Source organism: Pectinophora gossypiella, chromosome 22, assembly GCF_024362695.1.
Source record: "Pectinophora gossypiella chromosome 22, ilPecGoss1.1, whole genome shotgun sequence".
NCBI classification, from domain to species: domain Eukaryota; kingdom Metazoa; phylum Arthropoda; class Insecta; order Lepidoptera; family Gelechiidae; genus Pectinophora; species Pectinophora gossypiella.
The window spans coordinates 5477659-5502470 of record NC_065425.1 but is presented as its reverse complement, the minus strand read 5'-3'; the positions used below and the strand labels follow the sequence as shown (position 1 = coordinate 5502470).

General features: G+C 41.5%; 2 protein-coding genes and 1 long non-coding RNA gene across 6 annotated transcripts in view; 1 reads left to right on the top strand and 2 right to left on the bottom strand.

Annotated features, from left to right (window-relative positions):
• The window catches only part of LOC126377269 (uncharacterized), an 80883-nt gene extending 77257 nt beyond the window's left edge, over positions 1-3626 (top strand). For 3 of the 4 annotated variants that reach the window (XR_007567803.1, XR_007567800.1, XR_007567802.1), the window contains 4 exons: positions 2475-2517; positions 2848-2901; positions 3119-3288; positions 3523-3626. This is a non-coding gene — a long non-coding RNA (uncharacterized LOC126377269). Of the gene's footprint in view, positions 1-1456; positions 2371-2474; positions 2518-2847; positions 2902-3118; positions 3289-3522 lie in introns of those variants that run through there. The other variant, XR_007567801.1, reaches the window with a different exon arrangement.
• Positions 3627-6316: 2690 nt separating this feature from the next.
• Positions 6317-11941, bottom strand: LOC126376955 (uncharacterized). Its single transcript, XM_050024507.1, has one exon. It carries the CDS (start codon positions 11939-11941, stop codon positions 6317-6319), a length of 5625 nt encoding a protein of 1874 aa, XP_049880464.1.
• Positions 11942-19043: 7102 nt separating this feature from the next.
• LOC126376954 (uncharacterized) lies at positions 19044-20880 on the bottom strand. The gene is made up of 2 exons (XM_050024506.1): positions 20866-20880; positions 19044-19667 (listed from the first exon to the last, which is right to left on the bottom strand). Exons 1-2 carry the CDS (start codon positions 20878-20880, stop codon positions 19044-19046), a joined length of 639 nt encoding a protein of 212 aa, XP_049880463.1.
• Between the last annotated feature and the right edge of the window lie 3932 nt (positions 20881-24812).

The following is a 24812-nucleotide window of genomic DNA, read 5'->3' as shown; positions in this document are numbered from 1 at the left end:
GTGAATTTTTTAGTGTGTTTGACTTGTCTCTTACATTTTGACAAAGAAATAGAGCATGACAGTTGTGTAAACTCTTTATCGTATGAAAATATTAATATTGTTTTTGGGCCAGTAAAATTTTCATTTAGGTATATATTTCTATCTATCTTTGCTTGATAAGAAGGAAAATATTATAATCATTATGTCGTTCCAAAAAACACGTTACTTGACAGTGAAACTAAAAACAAGATATATCAAGCTAATTTTTTTTTTAAATGTGGCCTTTTTAACTCCCTCTTGTTATCAATCACCAAAGGCTCCTGAATTGTATTGATTACGAATAAAATTATTGCAATTTTAAAAAGTCAGGTAAAGCATTCAACGGTAAAATCAACTTTTATATAGACTGTCGTCGATACAGGAAGATATGCTACCAAATTTCTGGACTAGTAAGAAAGAATGACAATATAACATCGTGACGTCATCTTGTATTAGTCGTATTATAAGCTACATACAAATTCAAAATTTGCAAATAGCGCATTTGTGTACAACTTGCTTTGGAAGATAATATGGAAGAGCGGAGTCCCTTGACAAGGGCACTACGCCTAAAAGGAGACTCCAATCACCTTTATTACTGTAAATAGTTTTTAACTAAGAAAGAATTTTGAATTTTTGAATATGAAGATACAAAATTATACGGTTTTTCTAATACGGGACATGATATTTTCTGCAGTTTGTCTCAGAGACAATCTGTAGCAAATACTAGCCTTCTTATATACGAAGACTATAGATAATAAGCACCAGGTTTAAATTATAGTGCGCACCACGAAAGACGTCCAGCGGCCGCGGCGCTAGTGTTGCAGATTCTGCATAGAATTATTATGACTTTTCAATTAGTTCCGTTAAAATCCGTGGAATTCTTTCGTTGCGAGAATTATACATTTTAAATTTGTGATAGTTTTTGTAATAATAGGGCGGGTGTTTATTTCCTTATAATGAAGTTATTTATAACCGATGACTATTTTCACTGCTTTAACAGTACATACATGCATGTAGTCAAACCCGCATCCCTATTGGGGTGAACAGAGCCATAATTCTTCAACACGTAGCTACTCTTGATATATTGCTCCAATACGCAACAGCCTCCGTGGTCTATTGGTTAGGTCAGATCTGGAGGTCCGGGTTCGATTTTATTTTATTTTAATTTCAAATTTATGTGTAAATAAAGACTGCTTTTTAAGTAAATTATTAATTTGCAGATGCTATGTACAGTCATGAGCAATATAATGTACCCACTTTGGGACTCTGTCGCACTAACACATTTGACATTTAGTGAGACTTACAGTTCAATTTGTCAAAAAAGTTAATGTGACATGGTACCAAAGTGTATACATATTAATGCTCGTGACCGTACACTGTAATTGTCATAAATTTAGAAGTCTTAATTTTAGTGATTGACTTAGTTGTTCATGTTTTGTACATATGATGTAGTAGTAAGTACTTAATAAATAAATAGATTCCCTTTGGAGACATTGTCGAAATCATTTTGTGAGACTGTCCTTTGTTTGGTAAGGACTTTGTAGGCTTGAATCACTTGATTATCCGAAAAATTAAGATGATTCCGTGCTTCAGAGGACAAGTTAAGCCGTAAGCCGTAAAAGACACATCCACTGACCCGCAGTGGAGCAGAGTAGTGGAGTATGCTTCGTAGCTCCTCCGGTAGATTGAGGGGAAGCCTGTGCCCAGAAATGGGAAGTATATAGGCTGTTAAAGTTATGTTATATACCATTGGGTTGCAATTTCAACATGGATATGATACATAATTATTGTGGATAGATACTCGTACAACGCTTATGACCTATGACAAGGCCTCGTACCTTCTTATCGCATATAACCAATAACATTAATCACAATATTTATTAAATTTCGATTCCCGGTAAGTAATGCATAGGGCTTGCAGAAAAGATTAGTTTACAAACTGCACTTGTGATGTTTAGAATATAATAATATGATAAGTATCATTCGTTTCGGGCACCAAGTAAAAAGTGCCGGGCCGAAGAAAGCTACAAGCCGCTCGAACTTTCAAAATTTTAAATTAGGTAGGGCACTAAACTTCGAAGGAATTTGTAATAAATAATTTCTTATTATTCTATTATTATTTTATTCTATTATAAGTAATAGTATCTACGGCAACCCTGCCTTTTACACACTCTAGTTCCTGACCATTTTAGCAAATTATTGTTGTTTTCTTCTTTATATAGTAAACTGTTGCACTGCATATGTGTTTATACGTGTTTTATTTATAACGTCATGACTATTAAGGTAAATTAGAAACTTAATATTATTGTTTGCGCTCACTTGTCGAAACATACTTACGTACCTATTATAAAAGTATGTATTTTTATCGGATTAGGTATACATATAATTTATGCAATTTATTATTGTGCAATAAATATAAATGTTTTTTTTTTTTATTTTGTTGATTTCTATTTCAGATGAGTGTTACGTCTCTGTGCCTAGTGATGATTGGAATAACTTGTAAGTATTTAATAGTGATGATTCCTGTACAGTCATGAGCAATATCATGTACACACTTTAGAACCCTTTCGCACTATCATATTTGACATTTATTGAAACTTACGGTTTAATTTGTCAAAAAAGTTAATGTGACATGGTCTTAAAGTGTATACATATTAGTACTCGTGACCGTACACACCATCTAATTTTAAGTCATACCTGTCATTATCTTATGCGCTGAAAAGGAAAGGGACGGGTGATTGACAACTGTTGATTTTTAAAATGAATGAATAACCCGGAATTATATGTCCACCAGCGGGACGTACCTATTATATTGTCACTTTTTTACAGGCTTTTTTCATCATCAAGTGACTGCTATATTAGCCGAGGAGGATTGCAAACAACGTAAGTTTTTCAATACCAATTATTCTGCCCTTGCGGCGAGAATAACGCAATAGACAACATTGACGACCCGATTACTGTAGCAATTGAGGCGACCAATCAGCTTGCGACAAAAGACTCTTCAGGAGCCCGGTACCGTCCGAGACCCCACCGTCGTTATTTGAAATTTTTATACCAGGTGAGACCCCATTGACTAATGCATGTATTTTTTTATTTTCAGAGACCAACAAAATAAACTTAAACTTAGTCCAAGCAGTAAAAGACAACAGAAGAGATCTTTTCAGAAGAAACTGCGAGGCCTTCCGATATCTTATAGAACAATGTGTTAAGAGTTACTTCAGCTCTACTTCCATTAAGCTAGATTATGAAGAAAGTTGTCTAAACGAAGAGGTAAACTGTTTTTTTTTTTGGTTAAATCGTTTTTAGGTGCCTTATTATAAATTTTTCGCATATGGCATTAACTACTATCCGAGTCGAGTCGCAGGTAATAAGTAAAATAAACAATAATAATCACCAACCAAAGTGGAGTATGCTCCATACTCCCCATGGTTGAGTTGCCTGTGCCCAGCAGTGGGACGTGTGAAGGTTATAATAATAATAATAGTTTTTTTTATCTCTTTACAGTCCCAAAAATGGTTGAAGTCAAGAGGGACATCGGTACGAGGAGGGTTACTAACAGGGACCCTTACTATTCTAGCTGTTATGTCAAGGCTTTATATAAAATAAAAGTCATTCAGTCAGTCATTTCATATTAATTTTAATAAAAAAATAATAAATAAAAATAAATTAATTAATTTAAAAATAATTTTATTTTTAATTCTCTCATATAAAATATCTCATTTCTTTATTCATTCTTATATTGGTATTGTAGTCTTTTGTTTAGTGACAATTATTATTATTAGGCGTTTAGTTTTTTAAGTAGATGTCTAAAATAATTTGTTAAAGTAACTTTTAAAAAAGTTTAAGAAGAGAAGAAGAATTGCTTGAATAGTTGTAAGAGTATCCAACATGCATTAAGACTTGAAATATAAGTTATAAAAAAAATATAAATAGTGTCATTCCAAGAAAGACAAATATAGGTTTGTACCTACTCTCTCAAACAAAGATAAACTTCTAGAATCTGATAGAAACATTCACTACTCACTAGGTATATTTATGTAAATCCACAAAGCTCCTCTCTACAAGACAAATCGATTATTCACAAGTGGTTCAAATTTATTCACATAATCTTAATATATTGGCTCTGAACAGCTCTGAACCATGAATAAATATATTTTATTTGAACAAGGAATGTCTTCATGTTTTCTTTTTAAGAACGTCAAGGGCCCTATGGCGAGGTTTTTCTTACATCTTCTTTTCCCTGGCTATACAGGTTGTGACAGCTGCAGTATATTAGGCGGAAGAAACGATTATAAAATGACGATTCAAAGTGTAACTATGTTGCCCACAGAATAAAGAATTTTTGGAAATTGAATTCAAATTTTATCTTTCATACAAAACACATATAGATGCTTAGCCCATTAAGGTAGAACGACCATTTTACAGAAGACTACTTACTTATAGCTGAGCTAGGTAGTGGTAATAATTATTATGATAATTTTCTGATATTATTCTTCTGGTCGTTGATCTGGCGTTGGTAACCGAAGATAAAATAAATGTAAAGCAGCATATCAATCAAACATATTTGCTATGTAACTATCGCTAGGAGCTTCACCTATACTTTTAAGAAATTTTCATAATCATTTTCATTAAATAAAAACTTAAACTGAAACTTATTTTAACAATCAACATTTCAAAAGAAATATTTCAAGATAGCTACTTTTTACTCGATTATAAATTATTTCAGTGACCCTGTGATTCACTAATTCTCATTTACATTATGAAAACACATTAAAAAATTGAAGCATACTAATAGAATATCAATTCTAATAGATCATTATTTATTACCAACTACTAGAGAAAGTCCAGAAAGTGCCTTAGAACGCTCAATATTAGGCATTTCTCTCGTAGACCGCGTACCCAATATTGATATTCATCGAAATACGAAAGTCTATGATCTTCTATCGCGTGGGTTGTGAGGTCGATCACCAACATCATCACCCCTGTTGTCGACGACTACTTATACTTAGTAAGTAGTAGCCGGGACCAATTACTTAACATGCCTTCAGAAACACAGATCATCTTACTTTCGGACAATCAGGTGATCAGCCTGTAATGTCCTAAACAAACTAGGGTCACAAGGTTGTAACCCAACCGGGATTCGAATCCGGGTCCTTCAGCTCGTGAGCCCAAGGCTCAACCACAGAATAGAATAGAATAGGATAACTTTATTCCCAAAAAAGTGAAGGTTACAAAAGCATTTACATAAATTAAGTTTAACAATTTGTGACTAGTAGCTAACACTGCCCAGGGAAATGGGACCACACACCACATGACCACATTCGTTAAAAATGTCTATGATGTGGATGGGCGAATCACGAGCCACAAGTGGAAATGGGCCGGATACGTGGCAAGATGCGAGGATGGTCGGTTTAAAAACACCGTGACAGAATGGTGGTCACGGCAAATGAAAATGTCAGTGGGCAAACTAGCGACCCAGTGGTCAAATGACATCGTTGCAACGGCAGGTAAGTTGTAGATGAGGTAAGCACAGGAACGAATAGAATGGTGCTGAATGGAGGAGGCCTATACCCAGCAATGGGATAACGTGGGCTGATTGATGATTGGAGTAAGTCCAAATTTCAATCTTAACAAATACGAACTACATACTAAAAAAGCATATTCAATCCGTTGAAATACTTTATACTGTATTTCACTCACAGAGGGGAACTCATAAAAATGTAAATCTCTCGAAAGACTCGAGAGAAATGAATGAGCATCTGAAGGAAGCCTACTAAAGTCGTTGAGCCAAGAAATCAGCGGAAAATATTGAATATAATTGCGATAAACCCCTCACACACAACGTGGATATAATAGAATATTTTATCAATAGATTTTTGATTTATTGCTTTTATCTATAAGACTATTGTTGCTTATGCAGATTTTATTTGCTGGGACTGAAGAAAACCCGCGGTGCAAGTGAAGATCCGGTTTATTTGGCAAACCACATTAAAAATACAAAGTTAAAAAGTAAAATACAAGTAAAAAATCTTAGGTAAAAATTCGTAAATAATCGATGTAAAATCAGTGAGAAGTAGAGAAGAAGTGATTCGTGACGTGTCCAATCAGATTCTTATTGGAAATCTTCGGTCCGGAACTAGCGGGCTGTGCGCGCATTACGTCGGCCAATCAGGAGCGCCGCGCCATGTATCCGCTCCTCGCGTCGCTCCCCGCGCCATGCCCCGCGTCGCTCCCCGCACCGCTCCCCGCGTCGCTCTTCCGTTTCGCGACGCAATTAGCGGGTCGTGCGTGAATTAAATTAGCCCGCGACCTCCTCTTCTCGGCTGTCCGTAACATCCTCCCCTCGGCGTAGATCTTCGCAGCCTTCTTTCACCGGGAGGACGGCGAGACGTCGTAGAGGTCGGCGGAATATCCCTCCTCTTGTTCGTACGTCAGCGACTCTGGTCAATCCGTCGGGTCCTTGATGCAGTCGGATTACTTCACCTCGTGGCCAGATGTTCCTCGGCAGTACTGGATCAGTGATAATCACGACGTCACCAACTTTCAGGTCCGCTCCGCGCCCGCTCCGTGTGCCTCCACGTGGTATGAGTGTAGGTAGGTACTCCGTTAGCCATCGACGCCAAAACACGTCAGCCAGCGCCTGCGTGGCTCTCCAGGTCCTCCTGTCTACCTCCCTGCACGGCCCGGTAGTGGGTAGGCCGCCGGAGGTCCCCAGTAGGAAGTGATTCGGTGTCAGCGCCTCCATGTCTCCTGGTTCAACTGGCACGTGAGTGAGAGGGCGTGCGTTGACCGTGTACTCTGCCTCCGTGAGTAATGTGGCGAGTACTTCGTCCCTGGGGTAGCGCTCGTGTAGTGTGGCGACTAACGCTGTCTTAACCGAGCGTATTAGCCGCTCCCATGCTCCACCTTGATTCGGTGCCCCGGGTGCGATGTATTTCCAGTTCGTTCGTTGTAGTAGAGCGAAGTCCTTGAGTTGTGGGCCCCACTCTCGCTGCGCTGCTCGCAGCTCTTCGTCCGCGCCATGAAAGTTCGTCCCATTATCGCTGTAGATTGTTACTGGCCACCCCCGCCGCGCCGCCATCCGCCGTAGGCACATAATAGCAGAATCCGTAGATAGCGACGGTGAGATCTCTATATGGACCGCTCGCGTAGTAAGACACGTAAACAGGGCGCCCCAGCGCTTTTCCTTATGTCGGCCGACCGTCACGTACATAGGGCCGAAAAAGTCGAGGCCCGTGTAGCTAAATGGCCTCGCGTGCGCTGCGAGTCTTTCGTAGGGCAGGTCTCCGTGAACTTGCGGTCTCGGTCTGGCTTTCTTCACTTTGCAGAGTTGACATGAATGCTCCACGGCTCGTACTGTAGGTCGTATACGTGTGATATAGAACTTCTGTTTCAGGTCGTTGACAACTTGCTCTCGGTTAGCGTGGTTTGCCGTCTTGTGTGCGTGCGCGACGAGTAGCCGGGTGAAAGCGTGGCGGCCGTCCATTATTAGCGGGCTTTTTGACTGCTCGCTTATTCTCGCCACGCCCACGCGACCGTGTAGTGTAAGTAAGCCTCTGTCGTCTATCCGTGGGTCGAGCTTACGCAGCGCGCTGTTCGGACGTAACTTCAAGTCCTTTTTCAGTCGTTCTATTTCGTCGGAGTACGAGTCCTCTTGCATTTTCTTATACCATAGCTCTTCTGCCTTTGTGATATGGGCGAGTTTCAGTGTTCGCGTTCGTTTCTTCATTTTATCGACGGCTAGTAAGACGTAGGCTGTCGCACGGACGAGTCTCTCGTAAGAGGAGAACCGACTTATGTTAGGCAGGTAGGCCGGCCCCTCGCTGTTGTCCGTGGCGCAGACTATCTCGTCTTGTCCGTTGTCATTTTCCTCTTCGGTGCGTTCCGATGGCCACCTTTCTTCTTCTTCCCGGAGGAACGCCGGGCCAATGAACCATCTTTCGTCGGCTCGCACCTCGTAGTTAGGTCGTGTGGCGTCGTCGGCTACATTTAACTCGCTCGGTATCCATCTCCATTGTTCGACGTGCGTGAGGTTAGCGATCTCGCCTACGCGGTGAGCTACGTACGGCGTGTACTTGATGATGTCGTTGCGAATCCAGTGGAGAGCGGTCTTCGAGTCTGACCAGAGCACGATCCTGTCAGCCTTCTGTCTATGTTCTTCTTGTATACTGTGGGCGAGTCGTGCGCCTATGAGGCTGGCTTGCAGTTCCAGTCGCGGTATGCTCTGTGCCTTCACCGGTGCTACCTTAGCCTTTGCGCCGGCGAGCGTGATGATGACCTCTCCGTTTTCGTATTTGATTCGCCAGTACGCTACCGTGGCGTACGCTCTGTCGCTCGCGTCGTTAAATACGTGTAGCTGACGTTCCAGTACTCCCCTCGTTGGCGCATAGCAACGGGGCAGTTTAACTTCTCGCACGCTGTCGACCGCTCGTATCCATTTAGTGAAGTCCTCGGCGGCTTCTTCCGGCACTTGGTCATCCCACCCTATCCTCTGTTGTCTCCATAAGTCTTGCAGTAGGATTTTAGCCGTTATGGTGAGATGGCTTAGCAGTCCAAGTGGGTCGAAGATCGACATGACAGCGCTGAGGGCTTCGCGCTTAGTCGGCGGGCGTGCTGACGTCTTGACCTCCTCCGGTACCCTAGGCAGCGCGGTGTTGAACATTAGTTCATCTTTAGTGGCCTCCCATATTAGACCTAGAGTCTTGCCTTGATGACCAGCGGTTCCCATTTCCTTAGGTAGCTGCGCGCGGCGGTCCGGGGGTATGTCTCGTATCACGTCTTCATTACTCGAGTTCCAGCCGGCTAGTATGAACCCGGCTTGCTCGTGTACGTAGGTTACTTCGTGTACTGCTCGTGTTGCTTCCTCCTTGGTCGCGTAGCTCTCCACGAAGTCGTCCATGTAGTGGCTCTCTGTTATCGCTCGGAGGGCCACGGGGTGTGTCTCAGCGTGCGCGCGTGCGTTGTGGTTGCGCACACTGTGCGCTAGGAATGGTGAGCTTCGAGCGCCGAATATCATCGATGACATGACGTATTCCGTGGGTGGCTTCTTTCGTTCGTTACCTCTCCACAGGAACATTTGAGCCGGTCGATCTTCAGGGCGAATCTTTACTTGTAAAAACATCTCACGTATGTCGGCGGTGACGGCGACCTCTTTCTCCCGGAAGCGATAGAGAATTCCCGGTAAGGCTCGCAGTAAGTCGGGTCCATCTAGGAGGTGATCGTTCAGGCTCTCTCCTCTCGACTTGGCGGCTGCGTCGAAGACTAGGCGTACCTTCCCTGGCTTGTTAGGGTTCGTCACGGCGAAGTGAGGTAGGTACCATGACTTGTCGTTGTCTCTCTCGTCTCCGTTAGCTACTGCGGCGTATCCCTTCGTGAGTAGGTTCTCTATCTGGCTTGTGTAGGCTGCCCGGAATTCAGGGGACTGATCCATCTTCCTCTCGATAGTCCGCAGTCTCCTGAAAGCCATCTCATAGCTGGGCGGCATGACTACTTGCTCGTCTCTCCATGGCAGGCCCACTTGATATCTTCCGTTGACTCGTTCGATGGTTTTATTGAAGATGTCGATCGCTCTCTCTTCGGCCTTCCTCGGCTTCGTTATCAAGGCAATTCCTAGGGCGTCGACGTCGTAATGTGTTTTGATGAGCGCGTTTAATTCCCCATCTTCATTAGCGAAGTTCCTCACGTCTTTTTCCGTCTTGGCGTGTACGTGGAGGACTAGTTGATCCTCCCCTCGGTACAAGCTCCGCGGCACCGTGCCATGTATCGTCCATCCCAGCTCGGTGCGTGATGCGATGGGCTCGTAGCGTTTGCCGATGAGGATTTCCTTCGAGATAATCAGATGCCAGTTGTCGGCGCCGATCAGTAGGCTCGGGCGCGCCGATTCGTAACTCATGTCGTCGAGTGGTAGGTGCTTCAAGTGTTCGTATTCGATGAACTTCCTTTTCACCGTCTGGCTTCCGATCGTAAGTTGTTTCACCGTGTGGGCGGTAATGTCGTGAAACTGCTCTTCATGTTGGCCTCGTACTTCAATCTTGACGACACGACTCTGCGTCTCCTTTTGACTCGCTGTGGCCCCGTGTATGTGTAGCGGGCTCACATGTCCTCTGGCGCCGAGGTCGTTCGCTAGGCCTTCATCCATGAGCGTGATGGTAGCGCCTTCGTCTAGTAGCGCATACCTCTTCAATGACGGTCCTCCCGGTACGCGTATCTCCACCGGGCACACCTTCAATAACACCTTGACCGGGCCGCTTGTAGTGGCCGACGCGGACAAGACATTTTCCTCGTTTACTGGCGGTGACTTCGGTTGAGTAGCTGCGGCGGGCGACGTGTCCATATGCAACGTACTGTGGTGAGGTAAGAGACAGTTTTCTATTCCGCACCTCTTCGCTTTACATGTGAATCTCCTGTGCTTTCCGTTGATGCACTTGAAGCATATTTTCTCTTCTTTCACCCACTGCCATCGTTCGTTGACCGTCATCCTCTTGTATTTCTTACAATCGGGTACGTCGTGGTTGCCGCCGCAGCATAGACATCGTTTTGTGACGGCTTCCTTTTCTCTCTCGACGGTCGGTGCGGTGGGTGTTTCAGTGGTTGCGTAGACTTTCACGTCTTTACGTGGCCTTTCACGTGAAAACGACTTCTTTTCTTGATTGTTGAAAGTCTCCTTCAGCGACTGGGGCGATGTGGCGTATGAAAATCGCATCGCACGGTCGGCCTCACGTTCCAAAAATCTTGACAGCGTTGCTATCTCGGCTTCCGATGGGTCTCCGTGTTCGTAGGCGAAGTCATACCACCTAGACTTGAGATGTGGGCTTAGCTTCTCGATGACCTCTCGTGTGAGCATGGGGTTTCGGAGATATCCTCTTTCATCGACGCCACCTAATACGCATACGATGTTCTTCAACTTGACCGCGAGGGTGTTCAATTCGCCCGCGGACGTACCGGACTTAGGTAACTTCTTTATATCTTCCATCGCTCGTTCGATCAACATCTCTGGTCTTCCAAAACATTGCTCCAATGTTCGCATAATCTCGTCGGGGCTAGTCGCCGAGTATAGCAGCGCGGCGACTGTCTCCTGTGCATTCCCTCGTAGACAGTTCCGTAGCCGTGCGAGGTTCTCGTAGTCGGAATACTTGTACATCGTCGTAGAATCCCGCATGGCCGCCTTGAAGGGTAGCCATTCCGTCGCGGCGCCGCTGAACGTAGGCAGCTCGTGGGCTTGGCGGGGCACCGGACGTTTATTCACGATCTTTTCTAGCGCTTGTGCTATTCTATCGACCGTGTCCTCTTCTTTATTCGTCGCATGAAAGCTCGTACGTTGATTAGGAATAGGGCTAGGCGGGCGTAGTTCCGTCTCTTTCCCTCGTGCCTCTCGATTCCATCTTCCATCTCGCTCGCTCGCGTGCGCGTTTCTCGCGCATAGAACAGGCTCCATACTGTGCTGAGGCGGGCGTCGTCCCTCCCCCCGCGGCTGGCTGTATTCCATTTCAATCAACCAGTCGTGGACGCGTTGCTGTTCCTCCGTGTGCGTTTCAGCGGCGATTTCCTGTTCATCGATTTGGCTTCCTCTTTCGCTTTCTTCCCTTATCATTGCGACGCTCCGTTCAAGTTTCGCCTTAACCTTAATGGCTTCTAGACGAAGTTCCTGCTGTTTCATTTCAGCTAATTGTATCTCCGCGTCGAGCTCGGCTTGTCTGATGCGCGCCGCCGTACTTGCTGTGGAGCGCATCGATCGCACGGAGCGGGTACTTGCTCTGACAGGCGGGACTTGCACCTGTCCCCCTTCCGTGGACGTGACGAGTCGTCGTTGCGGGACAACCGTGTTCGCGGACGCTGCCGACGTGCTGGCAGGCTGTTCATCGATGTGCATGGCTGACGTCGTGGTGCGCGGGAGCGCGGCCGTGTCTCTCTCGATGAGTACCATTGGCGCGGCGGAGGCGGGCGCGGACTTCTCTCTATCTTCAAAGGTCTTCTCTCTGACTTCAAAGGTGTTCTCTCTAGCTTCAAAGGTGTTCTCTCTAGCTTCAAAGGTGTTCTCTCTAGCTTCAAAGGTCTTCTTGCTCCTCGTGATGGGCATTCTTCGGCGTAAGCCAGAAGCTACCGCAGCCTCGAAAAAGGCTATACGGCTAACTCGTAACCTCGAAAAAGGCTGTGCGAGTAGCAACTCCCGCTTCAAGGAGTCACTTTTCCGTCCTAACGGACGTATGATGTGCACACAGCCTCCCGTTGGCACCGTTAGGTGGACAAGACTGCGCTACCTTGTTGAAATTAGAAAGTTGAAACTAGAAGTTGAAATTAAAAATATATCGATGTTTTTATATCGATGTTAGACCAATCTTCAGTCTTGCGGTTCTTGATTGTTCCTCTTCCCTCTTCAGACTTCCTCTTCCCTCTTCTGACTTCCTCTTCTCTCTTGAGACTTCCTCTTCTTTTTTCCGTATTAAGAGTAGGCCTTCTTTCTTGAGAATTCGTCTTCGTTCTTGAGGGTTCGTCTTCTTTCTTGAGGGTTCGTCTTCTTTCTTGAGGGTTCGTCTTCTTTCTTGAGGATTCAGGTTTCTTCTATCCGACGACGAAGGACCACCGCTGTTGCTTATGCAGATTTTATTTGCTGGGACTGAAGAAAACCCGCGGTGCAAGTGAAGATCCGGTTTATTTGGCAAACCACATTAAAAATACAAAGTTAAAAAGTAAAATACAAGTAAAAAATCTTAGGTAAAAATTCGTAAATAATCGATGTAAAATCAGTGAGAAGTAGAGAAGAAGTGATTCGTGACGTGTCCAATCAGATTCTTATTGGAAATCTTCGGTCCGGAACTAGCGGGCTGTGCGCGCATTACGTCGGCCAATCAGGAGCGCCGCGCCATGTATCCGCTCCTCGCGTCGCTCCCCGCGCCATGCCCCGCGTCGCTCCCCGCACCGCTCCCCGCGTCGCTCTTCCGTTTCGCGACGCAATTAGCGGGTCGTGCGTGAATTAAATTAGCCCGCGACCTCCTCTTCTCGGCTGTCCGTAACAACTATATTGTATGCTTATTGGACCTATATTAGCGCGATGTTATGGTGCTGATCACATGCCATCGTACGGTCCATAACGGCCTCCGTGGTCTAGTTGTAGAGCATTGGGTTCACGATTCGGATGTCCCGAGATCGAATCCCGGTGGGGTTATATCACATGTCAGTTTTCACGACATTCCCAGAAAAGTAGGCAGCTAAACGTGTTCTGTTTTTTATACGCACCTATTCCAGTATGATAGCCATCTTTGAATCAATTTAAAAGGCTTTAAAGCGCGTGTTTCATGTCCAAAGTTCACCGCTGTAGCTCAGTAACAAGAAAAAGTTCTTCAAATTGAGTATCAAAAGTTTATTGCGATGTCTTTGACGCGATCTCCCAAGTTTCACCGATTTTGCTACTCCTAGTGTTGTGAATTAACGTAGATTTGAAATGGATTTAGCGCCTATAGGTATTACAGAAGGTTTTAAAAAAAATACGACTTGCACGTTCCAACGACTTATTTATTGTGAGGGGGGTTGAACCACGCCCAAACACACAGCAAGAAAAAAGCGCCTGCAGGAAAAATAATAGCCATACTTAATTAAACACGGATTTGCTCCGCATATGACGACAGGCGCTCCAACACCTAGTGACTTGTTTATGATCTGATTTTAAAAAGGATGTTCGATACTTAAAATAAGCTAACCATTTTGTAAATATATACCTACGTTGGTAACTACACAATACGTATATATGCCATTCCGAGAGGGTGGATCTGTGGTTGCCCAATTACTTATGCACCTAAAATACATTCACGCGCTGTCGGCCTTAGCTGTTCTCTTTTGACATATATTCCATGCTTGGTCAGAGACAGTGACGAAATGATGAGTTTAGAATTTTCCTTAGACAATTATTATTACTAATATTTTGACGGTGGCTTATTATACTCGTGGGTCTGCTGTAGGTTGCATTATACAAGGTGTTAGCGACATCGTAACGAAAACATTGAGGGATGATTCAGGCCATTATTCTGAGTTGATATCAAGTGGAATTTTCCATCGCAAAAGTATAGCACTGAAAATAATATAAAAAAGCATTGAAATTGTCTGACAGGAAATTCCACTTGATATCATCCCCTCAGTATTCGTTACTACACATACTCGTATAGCTGTACGTACTTGTACGGGGTGTAAGTAATTAAGTAACCAATACTGAGGCGGATGATTCAGATAATTATTCCGAGTTAATATCGAGTAGAATTAATAAGTAAATAAATCTCCCTCAGTATTCGTTACGATGTCACTAACACCCTGGTTATTCTCACCCGGTGCAAAAGGTAACAGGCCTGAGAGAGTGCAGTGGGGCGTGAATCTCGGCTCAGGGCGTCGTCTAAGTTTAGAGGATTATATTTGGAAGTATCAATGAACCCTAGCGGGCTGAATGATGGAAAACATCGATATGGAAATCCTGACACCAATGTTAAGATAGCCTCAAGTATTTACTCCCTCTGCCGGATATCGTATATAATGTTAAAAAAATAAATAAAAAATATTTTAAGCTGTCCTACTAAAAATAAAAAAAAAAATCAAAAAGAATGTATATTTATAAATTCAGTCGTACATTAGTTTATTGGAGTTTCCTTATAAGCAACAAATTGCCTGTGTCAGGAGAAACTCCGCTCTTCCAGTGTTTGTTATTATCAATAAAGAAATATTGTAGTGCCATAGAAATTTAAACAAAACAATAAAACAAGGTGTGATGACTCTGTTATTGATTCATTTCTAAGAAACTTACCGAGACCGAAATTCTACTTAAGACTTGGTAATTTAAATTGTCTGGTGTTTCATTGGGGGTTCTAGAAAGTTATTAAAATGATATTGTTACAGTATTCGACGAAAAAATACGATATACCGTCACAATACAGAATATTACGTTTGTTTATATTAAAAGATTTGATAGTGTTTGCCAACGATCCATCCTGGTGTTAAGTGACGTTGTGGTCTTAGGTGGAACACGCAAACAAATTAAAGCTATGTATCAGGAAACAATGACGCAGGAATCAGTATTGTCATTTTGGGGAAAAAAATGCGATGATTCGAAACCTGACTACTAAAAAGTGTCTCACTTAGATCTACATTATTAAAAATGTATAATGCAAAGACAGCCAAAACAACCTTTTTCAACAATAACTGCATTACATCCCTACATCAAACGACAGCTCACAGATCTTCAAGACTGAAGGTAATCGTGGTGGAGCCACCATCGCCGCATCACTGACAAAAGATACGCAGTTGCATAAAGTGTGCAAAAAAGGTTATTATAAAGTTAGTGATTATTTAGAAGATATGAATGCATGGGATTAACTGTCTGAGAACTGATATTAGGCAGCTAAATTACTCAATTGTATATCATTTTTTTTTTTTTTAAAGAACGTCTAGGGCCCTGTGCCGAGGTTTTTCTTGCAGCTTCTTTTCCCCGGCGATACAGGTTGTGAGAAGCTGCAGTAGTTTTAGGCGGATGAGACGTTCGTTATGTAAAAATTGACGATTCAAAGTGTAACTATGTTACCTACTGAATAAAGATATTTTTGAATTTGAATTTGTGCTACCGAGTGAGCTACCCAGCTCACCATTTTGTCGCAACAAAGTTGCCATCAACTGAAATCGCGTATATTTTCCCGCTGATAATGCCGTAACAATACCGTGCCTTGATAGCCCAGTAGGTACAACGCTTGCCTCTTACTTTGAGGTCGCAGGTTCGAATCCAGCACAGGCCTAAACCAATATTTGTCGAATTTGTTTTCGAATTCATGTTTGGGTCATAAATTCTTATCACGTGCTCCAAGGAAAATATCGTGAGGAAACCCACATTCCCGAGAAATGCATTTTCGGAGGTATGAGACCTAAGCTGTAGTGAATTTTTAAGGCTGGTTTTCCCCTCGCGGGTTGGAAAGTCAGACAGGCAGTCGCTTCTGAAAAGAACAGGACCTGTCAACTCTTTAGGTTAGGTAAGGGGGCCTTGTGAAAAACGGAATAATGCTAGAGAGATGATGATGATGACGCAACAATAGCATCTCAGTGAGATAGGGCCATAATACTCTGAAAGTTATGTTTCAACGTGTTATCTCTCCGAACGTGCCTCCAGACAGTTTAAGCTTTCAAATTTTAGACCATAAGTCGAGGCCTATCCACCCAGGCACGCTAAATTACGAGTTAACTTTTACTAAGACATGATACTATCGTGTTAGGAGGGTTTTATGTGGCTTTCTGTCGACTTAAGTTGTTTTTAACAGAAAACTCGTTGAGGTGAGAGTATTTAATTCGTCTTGGGATGGGTGTACGCAACCCCATGTGACTACCCCAAACGGGATATAGGTAATCGTGAACTTATGTTACATTAAAGTTGTTTTTAAGCTGCACGTCCTTTGAGATGAGTCGTAGGGCTAGAAGATCTTACTTATAACTGATTTTAATCGAAGTCGTTATATGAGCCAGGTCATGGGCCTTTAGCGGCTTAATATTCACCCTGACACCAGGGTTGATGAGGTTGGTCATCCACCTTCAACCCTTATAATAGAAGAAGATAGAAAGAAGACTGATTCTTATTTTCATCTCAAAAAATTACGTCTTAGCACTCCATATCGAGGAGTCCTAGTACGGCTTTGAAATATACTACTCTGGGCGACATCCCACTCGCGTCAGAGTACTGCGGAGTGCTACTAAAGTAGCATGAAGAATGCTACACCGACAAGAGCGTGGCTCTTAAAATGAGTGATGACTCCATATCGAAATCACATAAACGAAATGTTTGTTTCTAATCGTCTGTGGGTCTACTTACCACGTTAATTTATGCATGTAATGTTCTAAGTTCATCATTTCGTCTCTGCTCATGCACGAAATTTAATAACGACCCCTGCCCCAAAGGTCTAAGTAGTTTTAATTGAAGATATACCTATTACAAACACCGTCTGACTTTGTAGACCCTGTGAAGTTTCAATGTGACTTTCTACCGCTAATTAAACAAGATAAGTTTACGCCTCCAAGTATTTTAGTTTATTTTGTACTAATGTTTTTCGTATTTCTTCATTTTATCTGTTTATGTTCATTTTTTGTTGTTAAATGTTTATCATTTGCTCAGCGGTGAAGAAAAATATCTTGAGAAATTCACATTCCCGAGAAATGTGGTTCGAAAGTATGTGACCTCACCTGTATTGGATTGGTTTTCATTTCGCAGCTTAGAATATGACATGATGATGATGACAGGCAGTCACTTCTGTAACAAAGGACCTGACAAATAACGATAACGCTAGGAGATCATGAAGAATTAGAATAAAATAAATATATAATATAATAATGTTTAATGTAATGTTTAGAAAGCAAGATGGTTTGGTACTATAGATATGTTGGTTGGCTATTTTCCCTACAATAGTAGCATTGAGAATGCTATACCGACAAGAGTGGATGATAATTATTTATTTTTAAACTGGGGTTCTAGCTGTTCAGGAAAATAGCCATAAGAATTAAATATCTGAAGTAAGTATACCCAGTTCTTGAATTGGAAAGGACTCCTTTGACATATGAAAATTTAAACTACCAAAATGAAGATTGTCATTGAAGCTAGCGTAGTGTATCGCTGTTACCAAAAAGCCGTCTTTGCCCACCTTAGAATAAGTTTTTACCATAAATGTTTGTTCACACACAAACACAAGTATTCACATAAGCAATCACTTCAATAAAAATAAAACATAAAGTGTTTACTTATTATTAAAGCTAAAACATTTTCAAGTAATAATATTAATACCATTCTTGGAGCTTCAAGACACTACAACAGTTTTAGTCACGAAGTAATAAAAAAGAGGAGGTGGCATAGTTCATTTTGATAAGGAAACTTATGTGCCGACGAGCACAAGAAAGGCTAAGGGAAGGAACCCTTTCCCTAAAGAAGGCTTAGTAAGTAGGTGATTGCATTTTTTTTCACATGTGAGGTTAGTGTCCGCATCACGAGGCGTGGCTCATGTAACGACTACATACTACGTCTGCCCCAACTGATTACCGTGCCCTCCGAAGCACGGATCATCTCACTTTCGTGGAATCGGGTGATCAGCCTGCAATGATTTTTTTTTTGATTATGTCTCCACCAGGATATAAACCCGGGACCTCCGGATCGTGAATTTAACGCTCTACCACTGTACCAATGATAAACTCTTCAAACTCTTCTTGAAGGTAAATTCTTCTCACCGCTGCTCCTTGCGTGTCTGCGTTAACCATAACTAAGCTAAATGGTGTAAATCCCACCTCCTTTTGGATTTTATTATTTGTTATTTGGGCTATATTCATATGCCAACTCTACATCTTATAGCTCCGTGGTGTTAGTACTTATACGTTTCCAAGTCAGCAATTTCACGCTGTATTTCAGACGTTACGGACGCTAAAAGTCACAGATGTGCAGTGAAATTGTTAAGGAATTTATGATATAAGTTGTGTACCAGACGACAGCATCAGCGCTTCCCATTTGTCCGGCCAAGTAGTTAATACCATCTGCGGGACATCTACAATAAGTCACGTCAAGAAAAAAAAATGGTAAGGTCATTTGAAATGAGATAACTAATAACCCTCCTTTTGTATGTTTGTTTAATCTGTATTCCTGTCTTATATTTATTTATTTATATCAGGTAACAAAGACCCATAGAAATATAACCTTTTTTTTTTTTTTTTTTTTTAACGTTGGGAAATGCGTTACGCATACCACGCCGCCCGGGGGGACGACGTGGTTATGTGGGACTCCCCGGGTGTCGCCACCCGGTATACCCACTAAAACCCAACGGTGTTCCTCCTTGCCGCCATGTGGCGAGGACACGGGAACGTAGTTGCACACAACCGCGTCCCCGCCGGCGGATGCCCTTACGGGCCCAGCGCCCATGGGAGCGCGTCAAGCGCCTCCCCCTCCGCCGAGGGCTGCCCCGGAACACTGGGGAGCCCTCCGGCACGGGACCTATGTTGTGGGCGGCGGTCCCCCGACCACCGCCCACAGGTCCCCGTCAAGGCGGCGCTCGGTCTATATTGACCAGGTGCGCCTGTCGCCGCCTTCCAGGTCGCCTGCGGCGCATCGGAAGAGAGTCCGCGGAGTTCTCCCGCTCTCTCTCCGCCGCTTCCTTCTCCGACATCACTGCGTCTGAGAAGGTGGCGACCGCTCTCCAGGCCGCTTCACTTCCGACCATGGCCACGATCATGGCCGGCAGTGAGAGATCCGGGCCTATCACGGCGGACAAGGCAGCGCGAGGGACCGCCCAAGCGGGGCACTCCTCGCGCGTGTGCCGTGCCGTGTCCACCATACCGCCAGCACAGTGGTGGCACTCGGCAGTTGGTTCCCTCCTGACCACCCCAAACAGGTACTCACCAAAGCACCCGTGCCCGGTGAGGACCTGCGTGAGGTGGTAGTTGGGAGCGCCAGGGCACTCGACCCAGCTCCGAAGAACTGGTCGAATTGCCGCCACCAACTCTCGGCTTGAATTCGGGGATTCAAGCGCCTCTTCCCATGTGTGGAAGAGAACATCACGGGCGTCCTCTCTCCACTGCGCCACCTCCCGAGGATGTGGGAGATCGCCGTTGTTGCTGGCTGCGGCGCGCCGCCTATAGACCGCCGCGAGAACTCGAGCGTCGAGCTCCCACGGCGGACATAGAAATATAACCTACCTTAACCTACATTTGATACATATTAACATTATAAAAAATAACAATCACACAAAGTCGGCGCAATATATACATCGAAACGAATTTTTTTTTTTATTTATTGTTGAAAACATTTTACATAATAATACAATTGAATCGCATTGCTAAACCTTGCAGGTTTGTCTCAATGCAATATTCCGCTATTGTTACAGTTTGTACTTCAGAAGTATACTACTAATTAATTACACTATTCAACAAATAAAGTACACATGTCAAACACCAAACGCATACATGGACGAAAGATCCGGTAGAATAGGTAATTCGCCACAAGTGAGGCGCATCATACCTACGTATGAGCGGGCGATTCCGAGAAATACTGCGGGGTACTGATTCAGACCATGATTCTGAATTGATATTTAAAAAAAAAAAAAAATAGTTTTTTTTTATTATTTTAATTTCCATACTGTTGCGACCGAAAATCCCACTTGATATCAACTTAAAATCATGGTCTGTATCATCCCTCAAAGTTTTCGTTACGTTGCAGCAATGTCAGAGTGTGTGTGTAATGTCTGTGAAATTTATAACATATTTATATTTCTTATGTGCAATAAACAATTGTGTATCTATTGTATCGTATAGTAATAGGAACTAGACATTAAAACGTTTCGTGTTAAACTATTTATCTAAACAGCAATCACTAGCCTATTAGTTCCGTGTAAACAAATCGTCAAATGTAATTAGGATCTCGGTTAACTTAAGTTACTCGAATCGCGTTCGACTTCAGAAAGCAACTGGAACGGATTCAATCGGAGATCAAGTTAAGGGATGTGATTGAAACATGATCCAAACTTAAGTTGGGTTTTGGCGTATTACGTTTGATGAACTGTGTTTAGTTAAATTAGAATATGGAAACTATCGTCAACTTGCTTACTATGGAACATCGAAAACCATGGTAGAAACGTTTTGAAAAATAACATTCTATTTTTTTATTCTCGTCAATTATAAAACAGCGCTCTTAAGAATGACTAAAAGTGACAAAATCTTTATTAAAAAAATAAAAGAATTCCTTATTAATAAAACCTTATTGATGCTAACGTTACTATTTGAAAAGCTTCCTTCTCTCTTATAAACTTCTATTTTGTTGTGCCCGAAAGGGTCTGTGATGTGAAACTCATATTGTATGTAACTTACCAATTTGTACGCCATCATAGTATGCAAATAAAGAATATTGAATATTTAAGATTGTTAATGAAAACATCGATCGAGGTTAGGGCGATGGATGTATTTTTGACTACCTATTGGGATTTAGTCTTAAGCTTATATTACTTTTGTTAAGTATTAAGACCAATCCAACAAGATAACAAAAAGTGTTTTTTTGGCTTGTCTCCATCGGAAATCGAACCAAGGACCGCCGGATGCGTGAGCCAATTTCTCTAACCCACTACGAAGGTCGTTACGCAGAATATATTACTAAACTTACACGCCCGCAATATTTCACACGTGACGTTTTAATAATTTTCATTTCCAATCCCCTAATCTTATAATAACGGGTTTATTAAATATCTCGCTTAGCTTATAATATAAGTCTTTAAATTTAAAGCTTATATTAGTAAAGTGAGAAACTAGATTTTCACCCTGTTTAAAAAAATAATAATAAAAAAGTTTATTCAGGTAAAATCTACGACACACATATACATTTACAACATTAAAATATACACACATTGACATTAATATAAACACACACGACTATATACACTATTATGCTTTATCCTTTTATTATTGACTTATATATTTTATTTGTATGTATGTATGTGTGTGTGTGTGTGTATTATTATTGTTTTTGTCCCACATTTTAAATTTGAATCCATGTAACGTTCCAAATATTACTTTTTTCATTGTTTATTAGTTATTATTAATAATGTTACATATTACACCGCCCCGGTTATAATTTACAGCTTCTGTTACTCTAGGGTTGCCTGGAAGGAATTGCTATTTAAAATTATAATTTTAACCCAACTCCACGCACACATAATCGGTTTTGTAGAGTTTTTATTGTATAGTCTTTGCTTACCCCGGTGGGAAATAGGCGTGAGTTTATGTATGTATGTATGTTTATTGTATATTATATTATTTAAAAAAAAATCAAATATCATAGAAGGAAAAATTGACGGGAAGAGAGGAAGGGGTAGACCTAAGAGAACATTTATGAAACAAATAAAAGAAAAGGTGCAAGTCGTGTCGTATCAAAAGGTATCAGGAGGCATGGCGATTACTCCACCGACAAGAGCGTAGCTCTTAAATAAAGGGAGGGAAATAGAAAAAAATACTTTACTTACTAACTTTACTAACATTTTGAATGAATCATAAATTTCAATCAAGAACTGTTTAATTAATATAAACAAAGTTACGCTTCGTTGTAAATATATTCGTTCAAATTTTAATGATATATCCCGACGTCACCTCTTAATAACAGTTTAGATGCCTGGGCGTGTTAATTTGGTAATTTATGTAACGAAATAGCGGTGTTAGTAACATAATAGGGATGGGATGCTCCCGAATTTATTCTATATGACAACTAAATTTTACATAATGCTACAATTTTTTTACACATTCTACTTTATTCTCTACAGTAGACAACTCACACGAATTACCATCGATATATCGAGAGATGACGAGTCGACCACATAACTGTGGGTCAACTGGACTACATACCAGTTTTTATGTGTATGAGTTTTTATCAATTTACATTTAAACAATATGTGTACATTATTTTATGTCGATTTATTATATACTAGAGTGGGTTTATATATTTATTATATTTGTTTATTATAGTGTATTTATATAAAAAGTTTATTGGTATAGAAAATAAATGTTTTGTAAAAATTTGGTACAACCGCTATGTATGTATGTATAAATAAATAATAAATTCATTTATTCCAGATTAACATATCCATATCTAATAAATATAATAAAAGTATAATAATATATGTGTATGTATGTATTTATGTATATCTATGTGTGTATGCACGTCTCTTCCAACATAACTCTTTGTTTAGAGATAAGCTTACTTGTACTATCTGTTTTGTTTTTACGTTCCTTGTGTCTGTTTAATGTGTACAAATAAATAAATAAATAATAACTTCTAAACCACCTGTCAGAATTTAACAAATGTCACTACAACCGTCTTGGTTATCAGATGGTTATAGACTATGGTGACATTGCGTTAAATTCATGTCCCATGGAGGACAAAACGGGACATTTAAATGTCTCGCCTCTACCGTGACTTAATCTGAGACGAGCACGTATATGCTCTACGGACAACTTGTACTTATATCATCCGCTGGGAGCGAATAAGACTTAAATTAAGGTGAAGAAAATTATGTGAAGTAGCGGAATAAACACGTTTAAATGTTGCCCATAATACGTTACATTGTCATGTTTTATGTTAGACAACTTATGTTATTTAAATATTAACATAAAATTTTAGGTACTTAATATTTTAATATTTTGAGCGAATAAAAACCACAAAGCTGTTCATTCTCTGAAGTTCCTAGTTCGATTCCCGACTTTGTCACAATCACTTTATGAGACTATCCTATATTTAGTAAGAACCTTACAGGCTTCAATATTCTAAAAGTCCGAAACAGTAAAATGATTCGTAAAACTCCTCTATTAGCTCGTAGAGCAGCGTGGTAGAGTTTGCTCCGTATTACCCGTGAACATATTATGTATAGGCATAGAATAAGGAATAATACTACGTATAGAAATGCAACTCTCCGCTCCCCACCAGTGTACGAGGTAGGTTTACATCAGACCCCCTCGAACATAGTTTAGACTTGAATGGTATGGTGTCAGACGTCACACACACAGATGCGCGTGTATGATAATGTCAATGTGTAGTGTCTGTGTAAAACGAGGTTGCTTGTATGAAGTGTCCGGGGTGTGGTATAGGTACAAAATCTTTTAACCGGTAGCAACATCCGCCTTTTACTTAGAAATCGTAAGAACTCACGGGATATAATAATTTCCACTCCTTAACACGTAAAGTGACAAGCCTATCAAGAAGGGCTGTTCTAATATAACACGGTGATAACGTGTCAGAATACGCAACAATCCTCGTATCAAGACTCTCAAGATACCGTTCAAACAAAGTTCATCTTTCGTTCTTGAGAACTCTCTACCTATAGAGATTATGTTTGGATAATCCTCTTTCTTTTAGTATGCTGGGTAGTGAAACGTTCGGAAGCCAAGTTCTTAAAAATATTCAAGGAGTTCCTGAGAACACTACTAATAAAACATGCCTATAATTAAGTATATAAAACTATTTAATGATCGTAAATATATAAGAAGATACATGGTCAAGACGAATGTGTGTAGCGGCGCGGCGTGAGCGCTTGCAAAATACTTAGTTCTTTTCGTTTGATCAGATTGAAGGGGCAGGTCACAGGAACTGTATCCTGGAATCTGAAAGAGAGCAGCAGTAACTATCTCTTAGTAAGTCCTATTCAGAGGCGGAGGACGGGAGTCCTAGTACGGCTATGAAATAGACTACTCTGCGTGCCATTCCACTCGCGTCAGACAGAGTACTGCGGGACGGAAGGCAAGAGGGAAACCACTATCCTATTTTTCCATAAAAAAATAGCATAGCGAATGCTACACCGATAAGAGCGTGGCTCTTTAATTAGTGATGTGTGATTAAGAAATGATAGTTATGCGTTCTTTCATTCGAGTATTAGGCAGCCATGCGTCCTAATAAGTTTTATTATAGTAGATTACCCACATAAACTAACTAAATGTTTTAGGTGGCTTTCTATGAACCGTATTTTGTAAAATATTACGCCTTGACGTGTTAATTCAAAAAACCGTTTTTAAAAGAAAAATATAATAATTTAATCAATATCTGAAATGATTATTAACAATGTTTTAAACCTTTTTAGAATTAGTGCTACGTACTATGTATTAAAAAACGCCACCGTACACAAACAGCGCGTTAATTTAAGTATTTCGTCAAAAAATAAAATACATAATATTCGCGCAAGAACTTGTCCTTTTTTGTCGTTGTTTGTAAAGGATTAGGATTTACTTGGAATGAGACACAGAGTGTCGGCTTTGAGCTGTTTGCACACTGTTGTTGTTTG

Coding starts and splice junctions, on each gene's coding strand:
- LOC126376955 (XM_050024507.1), bottom strand. CDS start 11,941: ATGGTACTCATCGAGAGAGACACGGCCGCGCTCCCGCGCACCACGACG.